Here is an 18,319-nt window from a genome sequence, read left to right on the forward strand (position 1 = left end):
AGACTGGGAATTTGGCACAGCCGTCTACCAGCTCTGAAAAAAGCCAGTGTTCTTGAATTGTGTGCCATGGCAATCACGCAGCCCCCTCCCTCCATGCTGAGAGAGGCATGGGCTGCACATGAGCAAGAGAAGCATTCAGACTGCATGCGCAGGATGCGTGCACCCTGGCTGTTCAAAGAGCTGGGGAACACACCCTGCATGCACTTTAGAGATTTGCTACCAGGAGGCTCCCAGTAGCTATTCAATCCAGGCCCAGTCCATCCTAAAATGAGGTGAGGACGGGCAGGACTCAAGGAGCAGATGCACACATGTGATTGCACACATTAAATCAGGAGGGGAAGTGTGGCTAAGTCAGGTCAAATCTCTCGTGTGATCGCACTCTGAGTTAAGATGCTCTTGTCTGATATTCTCTGCTCTGATGGGCAGTCATCTCCAAGGTCTCAAGCAGCCTTCTTTCCCAGCATCTGCTATCACAGATCTTGGTGGTGCCAAGGATTGAACCCTGAGGCCTTCTGCATGCAAAACATGTGCTCTGCCCCTGGGCTCAGGCTCTCCCTCCTCTCCTTTGGAGTCTTTCATCTATTCCTTTGTCATGAACTGTGTTTACATCTCTAGTGGCCCACATATACTACAGAGACAGGCACCACAGTCCCAAGGAGCTGCCGCGCACTTTCATAAGGAAGGTCATTGTGGAGGAATGTCATTCTTAGCTGTTTCCTGCAATACAACCAATGAGGCAAATTGTGCCATACTTTAGGCTGAACAATTGTCTGGCTCTTTTGGCTGTGATGCAGAAAGCACTTCTGGCTATGCATGAGCATTTGCATTTCAGACATGCTGCTCCTCATATTGATCCAAGGCGCTCAGCTTTCAAGTTTTCTATAGCCATTGCCCTGCCATAGGGACATCCAAGTCCCAGGTGAGGCCCATGATAACTAGGTGTTAAAGAAGCAGACATCAGGCAATAAACATTCTAAAGATAACAAACGCTGATTGATTTGAGAATGGCGTGACAGCCTAGGAGGCTCATGCGCAGCCAACCGTATCAGATAACTGCCAATTTTACTTAAAATATGGACCTATTGGTCCGAGCACAATGCTTATATGTCAGAGGAGTCTGTCAGAATGTCATTCCCTGGAGTTTGCTCTTCAAATATCTAATTGTGGCTGATTCTCCACTCACCTTGCTCCGGGGCAGGCTTCCATTTCTGTGTGGAGCAAGTTGGTAATTTTGCACCAGTTGCTCCACGTCGCCATTTTGCGTGGGGCAAACCCGTGATTTGTCATGTTGCAATATAAACCTGAGGTTTACACTGTGGGGCAGCAAACTGCAAGTTCACCCCGTGCAAAATGGCGGCACAGAGCAACTGGTGCAAAATCGCCAGCTTGCTCCGCACAGAAACGGAAGCCTGCCCCAGAGCAAGGTGAGCGCAGAATCAGTCTGGGTGTTTTTGATTTGTTCTGATCGGTTCAGAGAATTGAATGCGGTTCTTCTGAAGACCAATCCCTCCAGGACCTACAGCATCAACACCTGTCTGTATGGCAGCAGGTGAACAAACTACTGATGTGGAATAAGGAGTGAAACCTTGTGCGGCACAAGGTGTGCTATACTTGTCCCTTTTGGGGGTATTTATATATTTTGGCTTGGGGGGGGTTTAGGACAGAGCAGGAAGCCTCTGCTATCCTAACTTAGTAGATGGGTCTTGGATTGGTAGGCTGGATGACCAGCTGACCAAGGGTTACCAACTTCGTGTGAGGAAAGTCCTGAAGAGCCAGAGCCAGAGCCTGGGGATGGTGCTCAGCAGGGATGTGATGCCTCAGAGTCCACCCTATGGAGCTGCCAGGGGAAAAGACCTGTCATCTGGAGATCAGTTGTTAATTCCAGGAGACCTCCAGTCCCCACTTGAATGCTGGCAACCCTAAAGTGGCCTAAGATGGGTTACAACAGCAGTGTCAGAACCATGTTTTGGGGGAAGGAGAAGAGAAAGAGGACACACATTCAGTAAAGATCAAAAATATATTTTAAAAAACCCAAATGCCCTGTGTTTGTAAGCTGGACTTAAATATGAATTTAAGAGGTCAAAGGGCATTATTCCTTAAAGTCATGGCAGTTACATAACCAAACATATCTGAATTTCTGCCAGTACCGATGACTGACACACTATTTTATCTTTGAGGTCACAAGCAGCTCACTTCCCCTCTAAAACCTGCACCCTCTGAAGGGTTTTCATTTCACTGGAGGCTCTTAAAGCTTTACCAATTCCCCTCCCCACCCCCCAATGGCTGAAATGATAACCACTGATTTCATCACGTGATGTAATGAAGGGTCCAATCAGATCTTCTGCCTATGTCATTCTTGGAAATAAGTGGCCACTGTTTCTTGATACCAAGGACGTCCAGTTATTGTGTGATGGTTCTTAAGGGTTCATTGTGGTTCTTCTTCCAATATGTCATAGAGAATGAATGAATTCCACAAAATGAGCTATTATATGCAAATATGCAAGTTTCATTTCACCTGTACAATCTGGCTTCCCTTCACACTGAAATGGAGTTACCCTGGCTTAAAATGATGATTTTTTTTGTTTAAGCACAATGAATAATCAGTTCCTCTCTGTGAACTGAGGTTAACTTCACCACGACGAGAAAACTTCTGCTGAGTTTGTCTTTGGGATGCAGATCAATGCTATGTTCATGTTCAGACCCCACCCCGGCTCATCCTTTTGTCTCCCCTTCGGTAATGGAAGCTGTTTACACTGTGTTCAGGAACATGTTTTGTCCTGTTCTGCCATGCTGCTACTTGGAGCTGGGCTCATATGTTGCTTCATATCTTATCACATCCATCACGGTAGTTTTACAACTACAACACAAGCTCCGGCTCTTCCTATGTTGACTGGAACCTCCTAAGAAATCAAAAGTACTTCATTAGCTTTTTGGAGTACAACACTCACTGATCTAAATGAGTGAGGATCAGCCTTCACTCTCATTCTCTCACTCACCAATATTTTGTTAATGCTGGTAAAAGAGTGATATCCAGAAAGTAGTAAATCCCAGATCTTAACAACTGATGTGTGTTTAGATTTCACCACCACATATGCGTTACACAGGGCTTTTTTTGTAGCAGGAACTCCTTTGTATATTAGACCACACACCCCTGATGCAGCCAATCCTCCAAGAGCTTACAGTAGGCCCTGTAAGAAGAGCCCTGTAAGCTCTTGGAGGATTGGCAACATCAGGGGGTGTGGCTTAATATGCAAAGGAGTTTCTGCTACAAAAAAAGCCCTGGCATTATATATAATGGGTTAATGTAAAGCTTACTGAAGAATTATGCGGATTCACCAAAAAGATACATGCAGTCAGGAACAAACATTTCAACAGAGTTAAGTCTCAACAGGGGAGTAGAAAACAGCAAGAGGAGACAACAAGGCAAAGGAAACAGCAGAAGAATAATCAAAGTAATCGCTATTGAAGAAAAACCTATTTACAAAACTCATGAAGGCTTGCAGAGTTACACCAAAGACTTTGCAAAAATGGTGGGTTATAAGAAGGGATTTATAGGAAAAGGGAGAAATGCTAACAAACAGGCATTCAACGCAGGAATAAGAGAAGGGCAACAAGGGAGAATGAAGTTACTGAAAGGAATAGGAAACTTTTTGACCGTTGAAGGAAGTACAGATGAAGGAGCTATGATTATTATGGGTATGTGAGCAGAGATATGCAGACGGGCAATTACCTCTGTCCATTCATTGTTTTGGGCATCATAGGATTCTACCGTATCCAGGTATGTGTGTCCATCATAGCCACCCACTGCATATAGTCTATCTCCAAGAGGACAAATCCCCACAGCATCACGAGGCACACTCAAAGGCGCTGCTGTAGTCCAGGTATCTGTTTTGGGATCATATCTAGAACAATTGGTGGAGAAAATTGACCAACAGTTATTTAAGGCTAGATAAGAAAAACCCAAGCCAGATTTTACCACCCTTTTCTCTTGCTGAAATGTTTATAGATGTCGCAATCATTACTGAGACGTCTGGGTCCAGTGGCACCTTAATGACCAATGAAGTTTAATTCTGGGTATAAGCTTTTGTGTGCATGCATGAAGTTTAGCTCTGGGTATAAGCTTTTGTGTGCATGCATGAAGTTTAGCTCTGGGTATAAGCTTTTGTGTGCATGCATGAAGTTTAGCTCTGGGTATAAGCTTTTGTGTGCATGCATGAAGTTTAATTTTGGGTATAAGCTTTTGTGTGCATGCATGAAGTTTAATTCTAGGTATAAGCTTTTGTGTACATGCATGAAGTTTAGCTCTGGGTATAAGCTTCTGTGTGCATGCATTAAGTTTCATTCTGGGTATAAGCTTTTGTATAACCTAGAATTAAATTTTGTTTGTCTTTACGAGGCCACTGGACTCAAACTTTGTTGTATTACTGAAAAGTGTAAAAGAGACTCAGGGCATCTAGCCATGCCTCCTTCTACCACGAGAGGGCGCTCCAGATTCAAGATCTAATCCTGCCTTGAAGTGGTCACATTCCATCAGTTAAACAGCCCGGGTCAGGTGCTGCTTACCCTGAAGCAGGAAGTACAGATGCTGTAATTTTCAATCCCCCATTCTGTTATTCCCTCTCTGTGTGAAGCCGATCATATAAATATCCAAAAACAATATCTTACATTGTTGCCACTATATATTATATCCAATTTAAAAGTATTTGTTGATTAATCGTCTGCCTTTTAACTGATTTGATTTAACGAGGACTGGCATATTACCACAACCTCAATACTAGCCGAGGTGCCTTGATTGAGATCCTGAAGGGAATCTGTGACAGAATATAATCAAGACATACCTCTTTTACAACCAGTCTGGTGTAGTGAGTAGAGTGTTAGACTAGGAGCTGGGAGACCCAGATTCAAATCCCTGTTCTGCCATGGAAGCTTGCTGGGTGACCCTGGGCCAGTCCCACATGCTCAGTCTAACCTACCTCACAGGGTTGTTGTGAGAATAAAATAGCAGATAGGAAAGTAAGATGTTTTGAATCCCCAAAGAAAAGTGGGGAGTGTGAAGTAAATAAACGTATAAACATAATTTATCAGGTTGACTCCAAAGGCTTTCTTTGGTCTGCAGTAGGCTTCCCAACCCTCCTGCCCTGGCGGGGGACCCCAGGATTTCCACCCTCTTCCCCCGCTCCCCAAAAAAATGGAAGCGGGGGAGGGGGGAAATGGCGCCAGGGAGCATGGCGAGCCGCCCCATCCTGGAGCGGGCGAGGCCGCTGCGCCGCCGCCGCCCCCTCCCCGCCCACCGCAGCTGCTCCTCCGAGATGGGCCCAGGCTGAGCCCATCTCAGAGGAGCAGCCAAGAGGTGGCAGCAGTGCAGGCAAAACCAGGGGAGGGCAGAGGCAGGCCAGGAGTAGGAGAGCCGCGAATCCAGGCCCTTCTAGGACCCGGACTCGCGGCTCGCCACACCCCCGGCCCGCCTCCACACACACACCCCCAATTCCACCCCAGAGGCAGAGCGGGCGAGGCCGCCGCGCCGCTGCCGCCTCTTCTCCGCTCGCCATGGCTGCTCCTCCGAGATGAAGAAGAAGAAGAAGAAGAAGAAGAAGAAGAAGAAGAAGAAGAAGAAGAAGAAGAAGAAGATATTGGATTTATATCCCGCCCTCCACTCCGAAGAGTCTCAGAGCGGCTCACAATCTCCTTTACCTTCCTCCCCCACAACAGTCACCCTGTGAGGTGGGTGGGGCTGGAGAGGGCTCTCACAGCAGCTGCCCTTTCAAGGACAACCTCTGCCAGAGCTATGGCTGACCCAAGGCCATGCTAGCAGGTGCAAGTGGAGGAGTGGGGAATCAAACCCGGTTCTCCCAGATAAGAGTCCGCACACTTAACCACTACACCAAACCAGCTCCCCTGAACTTGAGCCCATCTCGGAGGAGCAGCCACGGTGAGCGGAGAAGAGGCGGCAACGGCGCAGCAGCGTCACCCGCTCCGAGACAGGGCGGCTCGCCACGCTCCCCGGCGCCGTTTCCCCCCCCCCCAGCTCCACCCCAGTGTCTCCTGGCTCCACCCCCAAAGTCTCCTGGCTCCACCCCCAAAGTCCCCAGATAACCCTAGTCTGCAGAAGGCACCTTCTGTGCAGGGAAACTAAATCCAAAGGTACTGCTCTGCTTATGCGGCATCTTGCATAAATCAAGCATGAGAACTGCTATGGAACTTCTCTGTTACAGCTCAGGAAACTCTGAGAACAGCATTTATAAAATGCCATTTGTGGTTGTTCTTTGGCTTACAGAACCACTTACAGAAGCACACCAGAATCAAAGTAACCCCACCTCGTATATTCCTTAGTGGCTTCCCCCAGTTAATCCATCCCAGTTTATTTAGTTAATCAGCCACTTAATGCAAGCAGCCCTCAGGGCTTTTTTTGTAGCAAGAACTTCTTTGCATATTAGGCCACACACCCCTGATGTAGCCTCCTGGAGCTTACAGTAGGCCCTGTACTAAGAGCCCTGTAAGCTCCTGGAGGATTGGCTACATCAGGAGTGTGTGGCCTGATATGCAAAGGAGTTCCTGCTACAAAAAAAAGTCCTGGCAGCCCTTATAGCTGTGATTTCCATGATGTCCCTCTGCTGCAGCCCTGAGCTGGCATCAAGTACACCTGTGCTAAAATATGGGGCATATGATCCGTGTGAAAATGTATTGCATGATCAATCAATTTCACCTTTAATATTTCTCAAGGTGTGTTTTGGGCAATAGGCAAGCCTAACATTCATCAAGTGTGTAAAAATGTCTTAAGGAAAAGGAGTGTCAAGAGAAACAAAGGATATATATATATATGATTTGAACTGGAATATAATGTAAATTCCATCCTACAGCTGGAAAGTACATTCAATTTGTCTTGCACATTCTCTTTTATGTTGATAAAATCTACACAAGGCACAAAGAGAGCCAGAGGGAGCTCATTGTGGCTTTTTACTGTTAGAGCCATGGAATATGATTGAAATCTGCCAGACTGGAGCCGGGCAATGCAAGAGAGTTTCTTCAAGCAGGTCCTGGTTGCATAGCTACCGACAGATTGATGTAAGAGCACTGAACTGAATTTATCATATTTCTCCCCCCTACCTTCCTCCAAGCAACTCTGGGTAACTAGCTTTATCTCCCATTTTTTCCTCACAAGCAGCTTGAAGGATAGAGAGCTGCCTGGCTCAAGGTCACACAAGGAGCTTTGTGGCTGAGCACCAGACGGAATCCAGGTCCCATAAGTCCTAAGACCTCTGCACAGTGGTTGTCTTGCTACAATGACATTTGGATATAGTAACTGGAGTTAAGAGAGCAGCATTCTCTTCATATGCAGCAGCCAGCCTCAGTTTCTGAAGCAATATTGTCTATAGCCTCTTAAGTCAAGTTTCAGATAGAATGGTTGGCCTGGTTCCTACTTCCTTTGTCTGGAAAACATGGAAGGCCAAACTACTGTGGCACTAGCATGCCCATAGTGTTAAGAGTGTCAGTCTGGAACCCTCACTCCACCACGGAAGTCACCCCCTCTCAGCCTAACCTACCCCACAGAGTTGTTGTGAGGACAAAATGGAGGATAGAACAATGTAAGCAACTTTGGGTCTCTAGTGGAGAGAAAGGTGGGCTATAAATGTAGTAAACGACGATTGTAGACTAGAAGGTACAAAATCTGTCACCACAGGAAGCTGTTTTGGAGGGGGGGACATACAAATGTTCTTATGGTCCATTCATTTACCCCAGCCTTTCAACAAGACTTAAGGGGTGATTGACACTGTGGCAAATAGTGCAGGGGCCAGAGATGCCACCATCCAGGTAGGACATGGGGATCCCCTGGAATTACAGCTCATCTCCAAGCTACAGAGATCGGTTCCCCTTGAGAAAATTAATGCTTTGGAGGATGGGCTTTCTGGCATTGCACCCCACTAAGGTCCCCAGGCTCCATCTCCAAATCTCCAGGAGTTTCCCAACCTGGATATGACAACCCTATTCCCCACCCCCCACCTGCCAGTAGTCTAGGCATCCTGGCGACCATAGCAGGGGGTATGGATTAAGCACCTGCACCCAGCACAACTTCCCCATCTCACCCCCATCCCTAGGCAGCTGCTGGAAAGTTAGGACCTCCCCCTCAAAAAATAAACTAGCAACAGGAAATCATATCATTGATCTCCTGCCATCATTTCTAGTTTGAGCTCAGAGCTCTTAATCTAATTTATAGTTTTTTGAACATACTGATGAAATCTGAACAATTTGCCACAAGGCACACCAAAGGCAGCAAAAATTTTATGTCTTTACCTTTCTACACAATCCGAAAGTCGAGAACAGTGATTTGAAGCTGGAGCATCATGGCCTCCCACAGCATATAGGAACCCATTGTAAGTTGCAACTCCAACTCCTCCTCTCCGCTTTGACATCGATGCACACATGCTCCATTTGTTGGTGTGAGGATCAAAACATTCCATGGATTTCAGGCAAGAGCTGCCATCTCGTCCGCCAACAGCATACAACCTTCACAGGTAAAGCATAGAAAAATGAAGTGGTTGCTCAAAAACCTTATCTGCTGCCCAAAGGTTCAAATTGCTCTACTGGAAATTAAATCTATTTTGAAAGCATATGTGTTTGCTTTGCCCTGATATCTACTGGGTAGCCACCTTGTTTCCCAGCTGCTGCACAGTCATGGGGATGAGATGTTTGACACTGACGGGATATTTTTCTTCCTCCGCTGTTCAACCAACACCTGGAAACAGTACTGGGCAGGCCTCGGATTCAGTGGGAGCTCACAAGAGCGCAGCTCATGAACCTTTCTGAGAGTTCCACCTCCTCTTTCTAAGAGTTCTACCTCCTTGTCCATTGAATAATATGTGCAGCTATATAACAATCCCTGGATGAGCTCCACCACCTATTTTTCTACAAAATGACCCCTGGTGTTGGGGATTAGCAGAGCTGCAGCTTTCTCTGATGGTATGAAATAGTTTTAAAGGGAGTAAACAAATTTTATCTTGAGGTAAACAAATCTTAGGGGAAAACAAATTTTCCCTATTTTATTTCTTTTTATATTCATTTATATTTTTTCAATGGCTTGTTCTCAGCTGTTTATGGTTAAATTTGTTGATTCATTTCAATTACGTGTGCATGATTTGGTTTCTATATGCAGTATCTGTATGTACAAGTAACCCTGAAAAATGTATGTGGAGGTAATGTGAGGAAACAGTAAGTGTTGCAAAAACAATGTCTTCGGGGCATGCGTGGGAGAAGCAAAGCTGAAACAGTGATTTTGGAGTCAAAGCAGGAGATAAGACATTTGAAATACAATACATAAGACTGTTAAGAGTAATACCAGTTCACAAAATGTCCATTAAAAAAACTCCTTCCAAATAACAAAAAACATTCCATAAAAGTCAGTGAAACATTTATTTATTGTTTGACAAAGAATCAAATTAATCAGAGATTTTCTGTCTCAATATGGTGTGACTTTGTATTACAATTATTTTTAACAGGGCTTTTTTTTTGGTTGCAGGAACTCCTTTGCATATTAGGTTACACACACACACCCCGATGTAGCCAATCCTCCAAGAGCTCACAGTAGGCCCTGTAAGAAGATCCCTATAAGTTCTTGGAGGATAGGCTACAAGAGGGAGGTATAGCCTAATATGCAAAGGATTCCTGCTACTCAAAAAAGCCCTGATTTTTAACAATCTACTGCATTTCAACTAATTTTATATGTTATTCAAATACTTCATTCCGTAGCTCTACTCTGAGTGCTTCACTTTGCATTCAAGATCAAGACATTACCAAACATGGCAGAAAGCTCTAACAAAATCAAAGGGGATGCATTCCTCTTATCAAGCTGTATTTGGATTAGGTCTACCAGTACAACAAGGGTGATCTCCATCCCAAAGACAAGCCTCAATGCAGAATAAAATGGGTCATCGACAGATGACTGATTCAGGAAACTAGTTCTTCCACTTCTGCTTTCCCAAAGAATGATAAATCCGACACGTGCTAATAATTGACCTCAACCTTCCTGTCAAAAGAGGGCTTCTTCAAGAGAGGAGAAACGATCATTTCCAGGGCTTTTTTGTTGCAGAAAAGGCCCAGCAGGAACTCATTTGCATATAAGGCCACACCCCCTGGCACCAAGTCAGCCAGAACTGCGTTCCTGCGGGTTCCTGCTCAAAAAAAGCCCTGATTCATTTCCTTTAATGTGCTTGGACACTCATCTTTCTGTAATCAGGAGATCACAATACAAAGCAATGGAACTTTCACGATTGCTTGGATCACACAGTAAATCTTTGCTAACAGACGGCATTTGTGTCTGCTCCCCATTCTACTGCACCCTGAAATGCTTCCTGAAATTATGTTCCTGTGAGAAAGCAGACCCTCAGGAACAACACGAGGCGTGATGTGGAGGTCTGCAGTGGGAGAGGAGAATTGACAAAAAAAAAACCCTTTCATCAGCAGAAACCTTTGTCTCTACAAAATTTAATTAAAATTGACCTGACAGGGCTTCTGCTGCTTCTGCTACCTGACTTGCCTCCAAAGTGGCATCTAAGTCAGACCAGATCTGAGAGATGTTATCGGTGAACAAACTGTAGCCACTGCTGGCACGTGCTCAGAACCGGTTCCCTTTTGAGTCCACTCTCCTGTGTTTTTAATGGTCCTGAAGAAATCCTCCACCCCTCCAAAACGGCCAGGTGTCAATAGGCAATTCTTAATCTCTGTTAAATATTATAAGAAGCCTTTTTAAAAAGAAACCATTCCTTAGCAGAGAAACGAGTAGTCTACCTGCTGCCTTCCAGGTCCGACATCATTTTTAGATGCTGAAGGGAGAGGATGGGCTACGGGCAAAGCTAGCACCCTGGCAGGAAAAATATACTTGTGTTTCTTCATGCTGATGAAGTTAGAATGGAGACTATATTCTATTGGTGCACAGATAACACAAAAGCATGGGAGGAGACTTTGCAACACACTCTGCAACAACCCCCATCACCATACCCTGCTCAGTATTCTTGGAAATCTCTCTGTAGCTTTTCTTTGCAAATTAAATCAAACCGAAAACTTCATCTTGGTGGGGAGTAGGTTTGTCTCTTTTTCAGAAGTCCTGCTATTTGAAAGAAGGCAGCCTTGTGGGCTTGCACGTCATACATACTTGCTGTTCAGTGCTGCAACCCCCACTGTGCTCCGAGGTGTCGCCATGCTGGCAACGTAGTTCCACTGCCGTGCCTGGGGGTCCCACCTTTCAACTGTGTTGAGGTAGCTCCACCCGTCGTGGCCACCAACAGCATACATTGGCCCTTCAAGCATTGCTACGCCTTAGGATAAAAAGAGGAGAGGGTATAGATGGATAAGTAAATCATACTGGATTTTAACTAGATCTGTAACTCACCCATCCATCTAATGAGTCATCGAGGTGACTGACAATCATGGCTGATAGCTAGTAAGAGCATCGGGGATGTGGAATGGTTATAGTCTAAGCCCAGTCTCATCAGATCTCAGAACCTAAGCAGGCTAGGTATGTGGATGGGAGACACCAAGGAAGACTCTGCTGAGAAAGGCAATGGCAAACCACCGCTTGCCTTAAAACTGCTGTGGCTGTGACGTGACAGCACTGGATCCACACCCAGTAAGAGCATCAGTGCCATGTCTCTCCAAAGTAGTGAATAAGGGCTAGCTCAAGCATTCTTCAGGGAAACCTTTCACCGACTGCATTGCTATCAGCCATGATGGCTAAATGAACACACCCACACAAGCATATGAAGCTGCTTTATGCTGAATCAGACCTTTAGGCCACGCAGACTGGCATCAGCTCTCAGGAGGAGGTCTTTTGTGTTACCTGCTACTTGACCCTGTTAACTGCAGAGACACCAGAGACTGAGCCAAGGCTTTTTCTGCATACCAAGCAGATGCTCTACATCTGAGCCACAGAGCCTCCCAAATGATGATAGAATGATGATAGATTTTCTTGAAGTGAATCGGACGAATTCCCCGCTAGGCTTGTTCCGGCATTGGAGCTCTTTTCCCCCTGATGCTTCCATCCAATTTCGCACAAGCTGCTGTGGGGCTGCAACCTGCCCTGCCTCTTTCCTGCAGCAAGCAGAAAAAAAGGTTTTCAGAGGATCTTGCTTGCCACGGGAAAGAGGTTGCAGCCCCACAGCAGCTTGTGCGAAATTGGACAGAAGCGTCAGGAGGGAAAGAGCTCCAACACCAGAACAAGTCTATTGGGGAATCGGTCCTGATTTCTGTCACCTGGAGATCAGTTGTGAACCCAGGACAAGGCAAGTGGTGGTTTGCCTCGGTGGAAAGGCTTCCTCAGGAAGTGGTAGGCTTTCCTTCCTTGGAGGTTTTTAAACAGAGGCTAGAGGGCCATCTGACAGCAAAGAGGATCTTGTGAATTTAGGGGGTGGTATTTATGAATTCTCTGCATTGTGCAGGGGGCTGGACTAGATGACCCTGGAGGTCCCTTCCAACTCTGTGATTTTATGATTCTATTCTATGAGATCTCCAGCCACCACTTGGAGGTTGACAACCCTATTGCAGCCAGCAGGTTGTACAATGACATACATTGTAGACCATCCAATGAACAAGATTAAAACAGAGATCAAAATACCCAACTGGAAAATTCAGAACACACGAGGTTAAAAAATACATATCTTTACCCAAGCCATGCCTATGAGTTGACATGGGAGGCATCACGGTCCAGGCTTTGGATACCGGGTTGAAACATTCCACTGTGTTGGATGTTTTCAAGCCATCTCTCCCTCCCACAATGTAGAGCTTGTTGTCAATCACAGCGACCCCGAACTGCAGTCGCCTCCCATTCATCGTCCCCATTTGTACCCAGCTGTTTGTCCTCAAGTCGTATTTCTCAATGGTTGTCGTCCCTGTCGAAAACATAAAAACCATGTGTGCCTCAGGGAGGACTTGTCACATTTCCAATTTGCAAGTAGCAATGTTCATCTCCAAAGCTGTATTTCATAATGCATAAGTTAGAACTGAGATTTACATTCTGAGTGATTTTTTTTTTTCAGTTACGTGAATTTTGTCCTAACGCTGTTTTCCCACAGTAGTTCCACTTATAGAATAACAAAGGCCTAAACACATGAATTTTTTTCCCAGCTAGTCATTATCTGAAACTCAGCAGATACACACACAAAAGAAACTCCTTGGCTCTGACCTCTTTGGCTCCAGTGAAAGAATAAGGCCACATTTAATATATGTTTGGTAGCTTTTGTGGAAGCTAGCCTGGAGTACATATAATGCCCAAAAGGATGGAAAGTGTGAGAAAGAAGCAGGAACTGGTGGCATGATGATGTCTATCAGTGACTGCTAATAGAATATGGAAACCCAAGTTGCTTTCTTAGTGGGCATGGGAAAACAGATTGATCATTCAGAGTGGGGTGAACACAGGGCTTTGCTTAGACTTGCTAAAAGACCTGGAGAAATATGCCCTGTCCCTTTAATATGTCCTGTCCTATCCCATTTGTTTGTTTTAAGATTTTTCTATTCTGTCTATTTAGATTATTCAGCTGTTTTTAATGTTTAGATGTAAAATGTTGTAGGGAGCAGGAAGAGGAGGATGGCTTTTTTGTAGCAGGAACTCATTTGCATATTAGACCCCACCTCTGATGTAGCCAATCCTCCAAGGGCTTACTGGGTTCTTAGTATAGGGCCTTCTGTAAGCTCCAGGAGGATTAGCTACATCAGGGGGTGTGGCCTAATAGGCAAAGGAGTTCCTGCAACAAAAAAGCCATGATGATGATGATGATGATGATGATGATGATGATGATGATGATGATGATGATGATGATGATGATGATGATGATGATGATGGAGGAGGAGGAGGCTTAATGGAGGGTTATATGTTCCAGGCAATGTCATTTATCTCCTTGCCACACAAAGCTTCAGTTACTCAGTTCCATGTATGAAACCTCTGTTAAATGAACAGGATTTTTTCTCCAGGTCTGTTGGCAACCCTATAGCCTTGCACTATTAAAAAGTGGTCACTGCAGCTTGGCCAGAGGGCCTCTGTTGGGCTCTCATGTCTGCTATTTTAAGCTTTGCTGCTCTAAGCAAGGAAGTCTCTGGCTCTCCATTGTTGCATGTTTTTCAAATACTCCAATAATGGTTTCCTTTCTAACATTAGGCCCCCAGTTTGCCACCTTTTCATAACTGGCACTTAATGAAAAGCTGTGACTTTCATGAGTCACTCCAGTGAATCATTTGTGAGCTGCACTTGCATAGGGAAGAGCTGCCTTTCACCTCTGGCCAAGTAAGACAGGTAGGCAGAGTGCCACCATGAATTTGTTGGCAAGAGTCATACATTTCCTTCAGGGTAGTGATAAAGCAGCATTTATTTCATGGTTTATATAGCCAAACATTTTAGTTATTTCAAGAGTATGTAGCCATATTCTTCCAGACCTGTCAATTACTCCTAAAGAACCCTTTCCAGCTGCAGAGGTGCAAGGAAAACACTCAGGGATGAAGGACAAAAAAGATGTATCTCCATTCAGTGATGAGGTAAGACAGGTTTCCATGCTCTTATCACATCTGAGATAGATTACCACAGTGCACTACGCATAGGGCAGTCGTTGAAGACTGTTCACAAATTTGAAATGGTTCAAAATACAGCAGTCAGATTGTTAACATCTATATTACAAACGGTGCATCTCATCAACTGTACTGGCTGGCAATTTGTATCTGCTGGGTGCTAGTCTCTACAGTCTAGAGCAGGCGTGGCCAATGGTAGCTCTCCAGAAGTTTTTTTTGCCTACAACTCCCATCAGCCCCAGCCATAGGCCATGCTGGCTGGGGCTGATGGGAGTTGTAGGCAAAAAACATCTGGAGAACTACCGTTGCCCACCCCTGGTCTAGAGGGTCTGAGAACAGGGTTTCAAAAAACCCCACGAACTCACATGTGAGTCTGCCCATCAGTTAGGATCGTTCTCAAAACCCTTTATTGATGTGTCTGTATTTTTGGAGGGAGCATGGGTGACCACTAGAGACAGAAACTTTTCCAGTGCGGCACCTCAGCTTTTGAACTCTCACCCTGCGGCAAGTAATGACATCTGGCACCAGGCTTTTTGAATTTAGCTGCCACAAAAACATAATTTATTTTCCCTGTATTTATCATTGGTCTGTATTTGAATAACAATGCAACCCCTATGCAAAATCACTTCAGTCTAAACCCACTAAAATCAATGGGTGCTTTCACATGGCGACTTTTTGCAAATGGATTTTACTATTCTTACACAGTAAAAATCCAGTTGCAAAGTGTGTTGTTTCATGTGTGTGAATGCACCCAATGTGTGATCATTCTGCACAGGATAGCACATAGTTATTCCATTTTGTTTTTTCTGCTTTTTGTTTAGGAGTCTGTGGGATTTCTTGAAATTATCTGATACAGTTGGTTTATGATTTGTGTTCTAAGCTGTTTTGCACTTTTGCACTCCCTGCATGGTTTTGCTGCCCTGGTCATATCTTTTGCAAGTCCTATGATGCTTTATATCTGAATTTGCGCAGCTGCTTTTGGTGATTTTTAACTGTTTTGCTTTCAACCTTTTGTCAGCTGCCCCAGGAGCTTTGAACAAAGAGCCTGAGATAAAAAATATTTTCAATGTACATCTAGCTTGAGCAAACATTTACTGAGGATGTAGTAAAGTTCAGTTGAAAACTAAAGTTCAGGATGTCATAAAATTCATTTAAAAGAGTGTATTTTACCTTCTAAGATTGGATTTCCGGACAGCAGAATGACAGTTCTAACCACTCACATTTGTTTAAAAAAAGTTATTATCCCCCAAAGGTAAAAAATAGGGACAGGGATTGTAAATTAGCAGGTTCAGATACCAGAAAATGGGCCAGTTAGAGAATATGCATTCCAAAACATTTTTTTTTCTCCACTGAAAAGATTAACCCAATTTCGCACTAGACCTTTAATCCTGGTTTAGCCCTGTCCCCAAACCGACAATCCACACTAGCATCATAGAATTAGAGAAACCAACTCTATGACTCTATGATTTTAGTGTAGAATGTCAGCTACTAGCAGTAGGAACAACTGCAACTGAATAATTTTCGCATTCAGTCTGCAGAGCAAAATGCAATAAGATAGAAAGACATTGGGTTTAGAATACTTCCATCTCATCCCATATTGTTTGCTGTTTCTGCAAGAGTACCTCATGTTATTGTTGTTTTAAAAAAATTCTGAACTTGTATGCCCTGAGCTGGATGGCCCAGGCTAGCCTGCTCTCATCAGATCTCAGAAGCTAAACAAGGTCAGTCCTGGTTAGTATTTGGATGGGAGATCACCAAAGAAGTCCAGGCTTGTTAGAGGCAAGAAGTAGTAAATTGCCTCTGAACATCTTTTGCCTTGAAACCCCATCAGGGTCGCCATTCATTGACTGCAGATTGGTGGCACTTTCCGCCGCCACCACCTTCCTATAAGTGTGAGGTTAAAAGCATGGAAGTTTATTCCATCCAATGACAAAAGTGTGATACCTCAAAAGCAGTAAGTGGAATAGAAAATGCCTTGGGTGATATGAATAGATCAGTGAGAGTAAGTAGTGTCTCTAAGGTTCAGGAGGCCCAGCTGGCATGCAAGGACTTCTGCATTAGAATCGGAGCAGCAAAAAGGTAAGGGGGGAGTCTGTCCTTTGACTCCTGGGCATGAGAGGTGGCAGCATAGGGAACATGGCGAGGAGGCAGCATTTGCTGCAACCACGTCTGCTACTTCAGATGATAAAACTCCTTAAGGTACCACAGGCTAGGCCAGGGGTGGCCAAGCTGCAGGTTGGGAGTCACACATATTGTGTGGCTCTCAAAGCCCCCACCACCCTGTCGGCTAGCTTGGAGAAGGCGTTTGTCTCCTTAAATCACTTCTCCAAGCTAAGCCAGCTGGTGGCTTGGAGAATGCATTTAAAGTTAAAGTTGCTTTCTTTCCATCTTTCCATCCATCTATTTTCCTCCCTCCCTCTCTCTCTCTCTCTCTCTCTCTCTCTCTCTCCCTTCCTTCCTTCCTTCCTTCCTTCCTTCCTTCCTTCCTTCCTTCCTTCCTTCTCTCAAACATCTGCTGTTCATGTCTTGTGGCTCTCAAACATCTGACTTTTATTCCTGGTGGCTCTTACATTAAGCAAGTTTGGCCACCCCTGAGCTAGGCTATGTGCAATGCACAGCCATGGCATCACTGCCTCAGGAGGGCAAAACTCAAATATAGTCCTATTGAGAAAGGAAAACAAAAGAATACAGTAACTCACTATCGGCTCCTTAGACAACCCTGCTGTATTCCAGAATCCCTTGCCTTGGCCAAAAGATGCCATTTCCTAGCTCACTCTAAAATGCAAACAATTTAAAAAAATAAATGAGATCAAGACTGGATGATGTAAATTATTTGCAGGATTACCTTTGGTAGCATCCATGCCGCCCACAGCATAAAGGGAGCCCACAGTGGATTTCCTCGGCTTGGTACGAGGGCTCTGCATCATAGACCGCCTCTCTGGCAGGAGGTGATACTTCATGGCTTCCATGAGAAGTTTCTGGCACTCCAGGTCATTGGTGAACATGGGACTGTTCTCCAGATCAGCTAGTAGCTGGGACATAGAAGGGCCAAAACAATTACGTTGTAATAATTGGAAGATTATGTCTTCTCCTCTTCCGCTCAATTTGTGTGGCTAGAGTGCTAGCCTAGGATCTCTCTGGGTTCAATTCCCATTTATTAAGCTCACTTTGACCCCCCCCCCCCTTTCTCTCTTAGCCTACCTCAGAGGAGTGCTGTGAGGATAAAATTAGTGGAGGGAACCCATGTGTGCTGCTCTGAGGTCTGCGGGGGGAGGGGAAAGGTGGGATAAAAGATGTGATAAGAAAGTGCTTGCATGATTGGCCCACTCTCTGCATCAGTCTCAGTTCCCATAATTCTGTCTGCTTCTTGTCCCCTGAATCTCTGGCCTGATTGTTATCAATCTATTACATGTTTATCCCACCCTTCCTCCAATGAGTTCAGGGCAACATATATTGTCCTCTCCTTATTTTATCCTCCTAACAACCCTGTGAGTTAGGTCTGGCTGAGAGTCACCCAGTAGGGAAGTGTTTCCTTACCCCTTTTCCCCCATGGACTGGTACTCTGGTAAGGGAACTCTGTGAATATAGTTAATATCCTTCCCTTACATCCTACCAGAAAAAGTGATGCTGACAAAGGAAAGTGCCATGCCTTTCATGTCACCATGTAGGTACCAAAGCAATGTGGGATGATGATGACATGGGAGGACACTGCTTAAGTATTGTGTTAAATTGGACCTTCATTTCCTCTTTGCTTCCTTTTCTTCACAAATTCGTATTT

At 44.9% G+C, this 18,319-nt stretch overlaps 1 protein-coding gene across 1 annotated transcript in view; it reads right to left on the reverse strand.

Annotated features, from left to right (window-relative positions):
- Positions 1-2,282: 2,282 nt before the first annotated feature.
- KLHL4 (kelch like family member 4) overlaps positions 2,283-18,319 on the reverse strand; it is a 66,234-nt gene continuing 50,197 nt past the window's right edge. The window contains exons 6-11 of the mRNA XM_060249756.1: positions 17,387-17,573; positions 12,651-12,875; positions 11,144-11,306; positions 8,290-8,502; positions 3,731-3,902; positions 2,283-2,900 (exon numbers count right to left, since the gene is read on the reverse strand). Of these exons, the coding sequence (XP_060105739.1) occupies positions 2,841-2,900; positions 3,731-3,902; positions 8,290-8,502; positions 11,144-11,306; positions 12,651-12,875; positions 17,387-17,573 (1,020 nt within the window). The 3' untranslated portion in view covers positions 2,283-2,840. The remainder of the gene's footprint in view (positions 2,901-3,730; positions 3,903-8,289; positions 8,503-11,143; positions 11,307-12,650; positions 12,876-17,386; positions 17,574-18,319) is intronic.

The sequence above is a fragment of the Heteronotia binoei genome, chromosome 11 (genome assembly GCF_032191835.1).
Source record: "Heteronotia binoei isolate CCM8104 ecotype False Entrance Well chromosome 11, APGP_CSIRO_Hbin_v1, whole genome shotgun sequence".
NCBI lineage: Eukaryota > Metazoa > Chordata > Lepidosauria > Squamata > Gekkonidae > Heteronotia > Heteronotia binoei.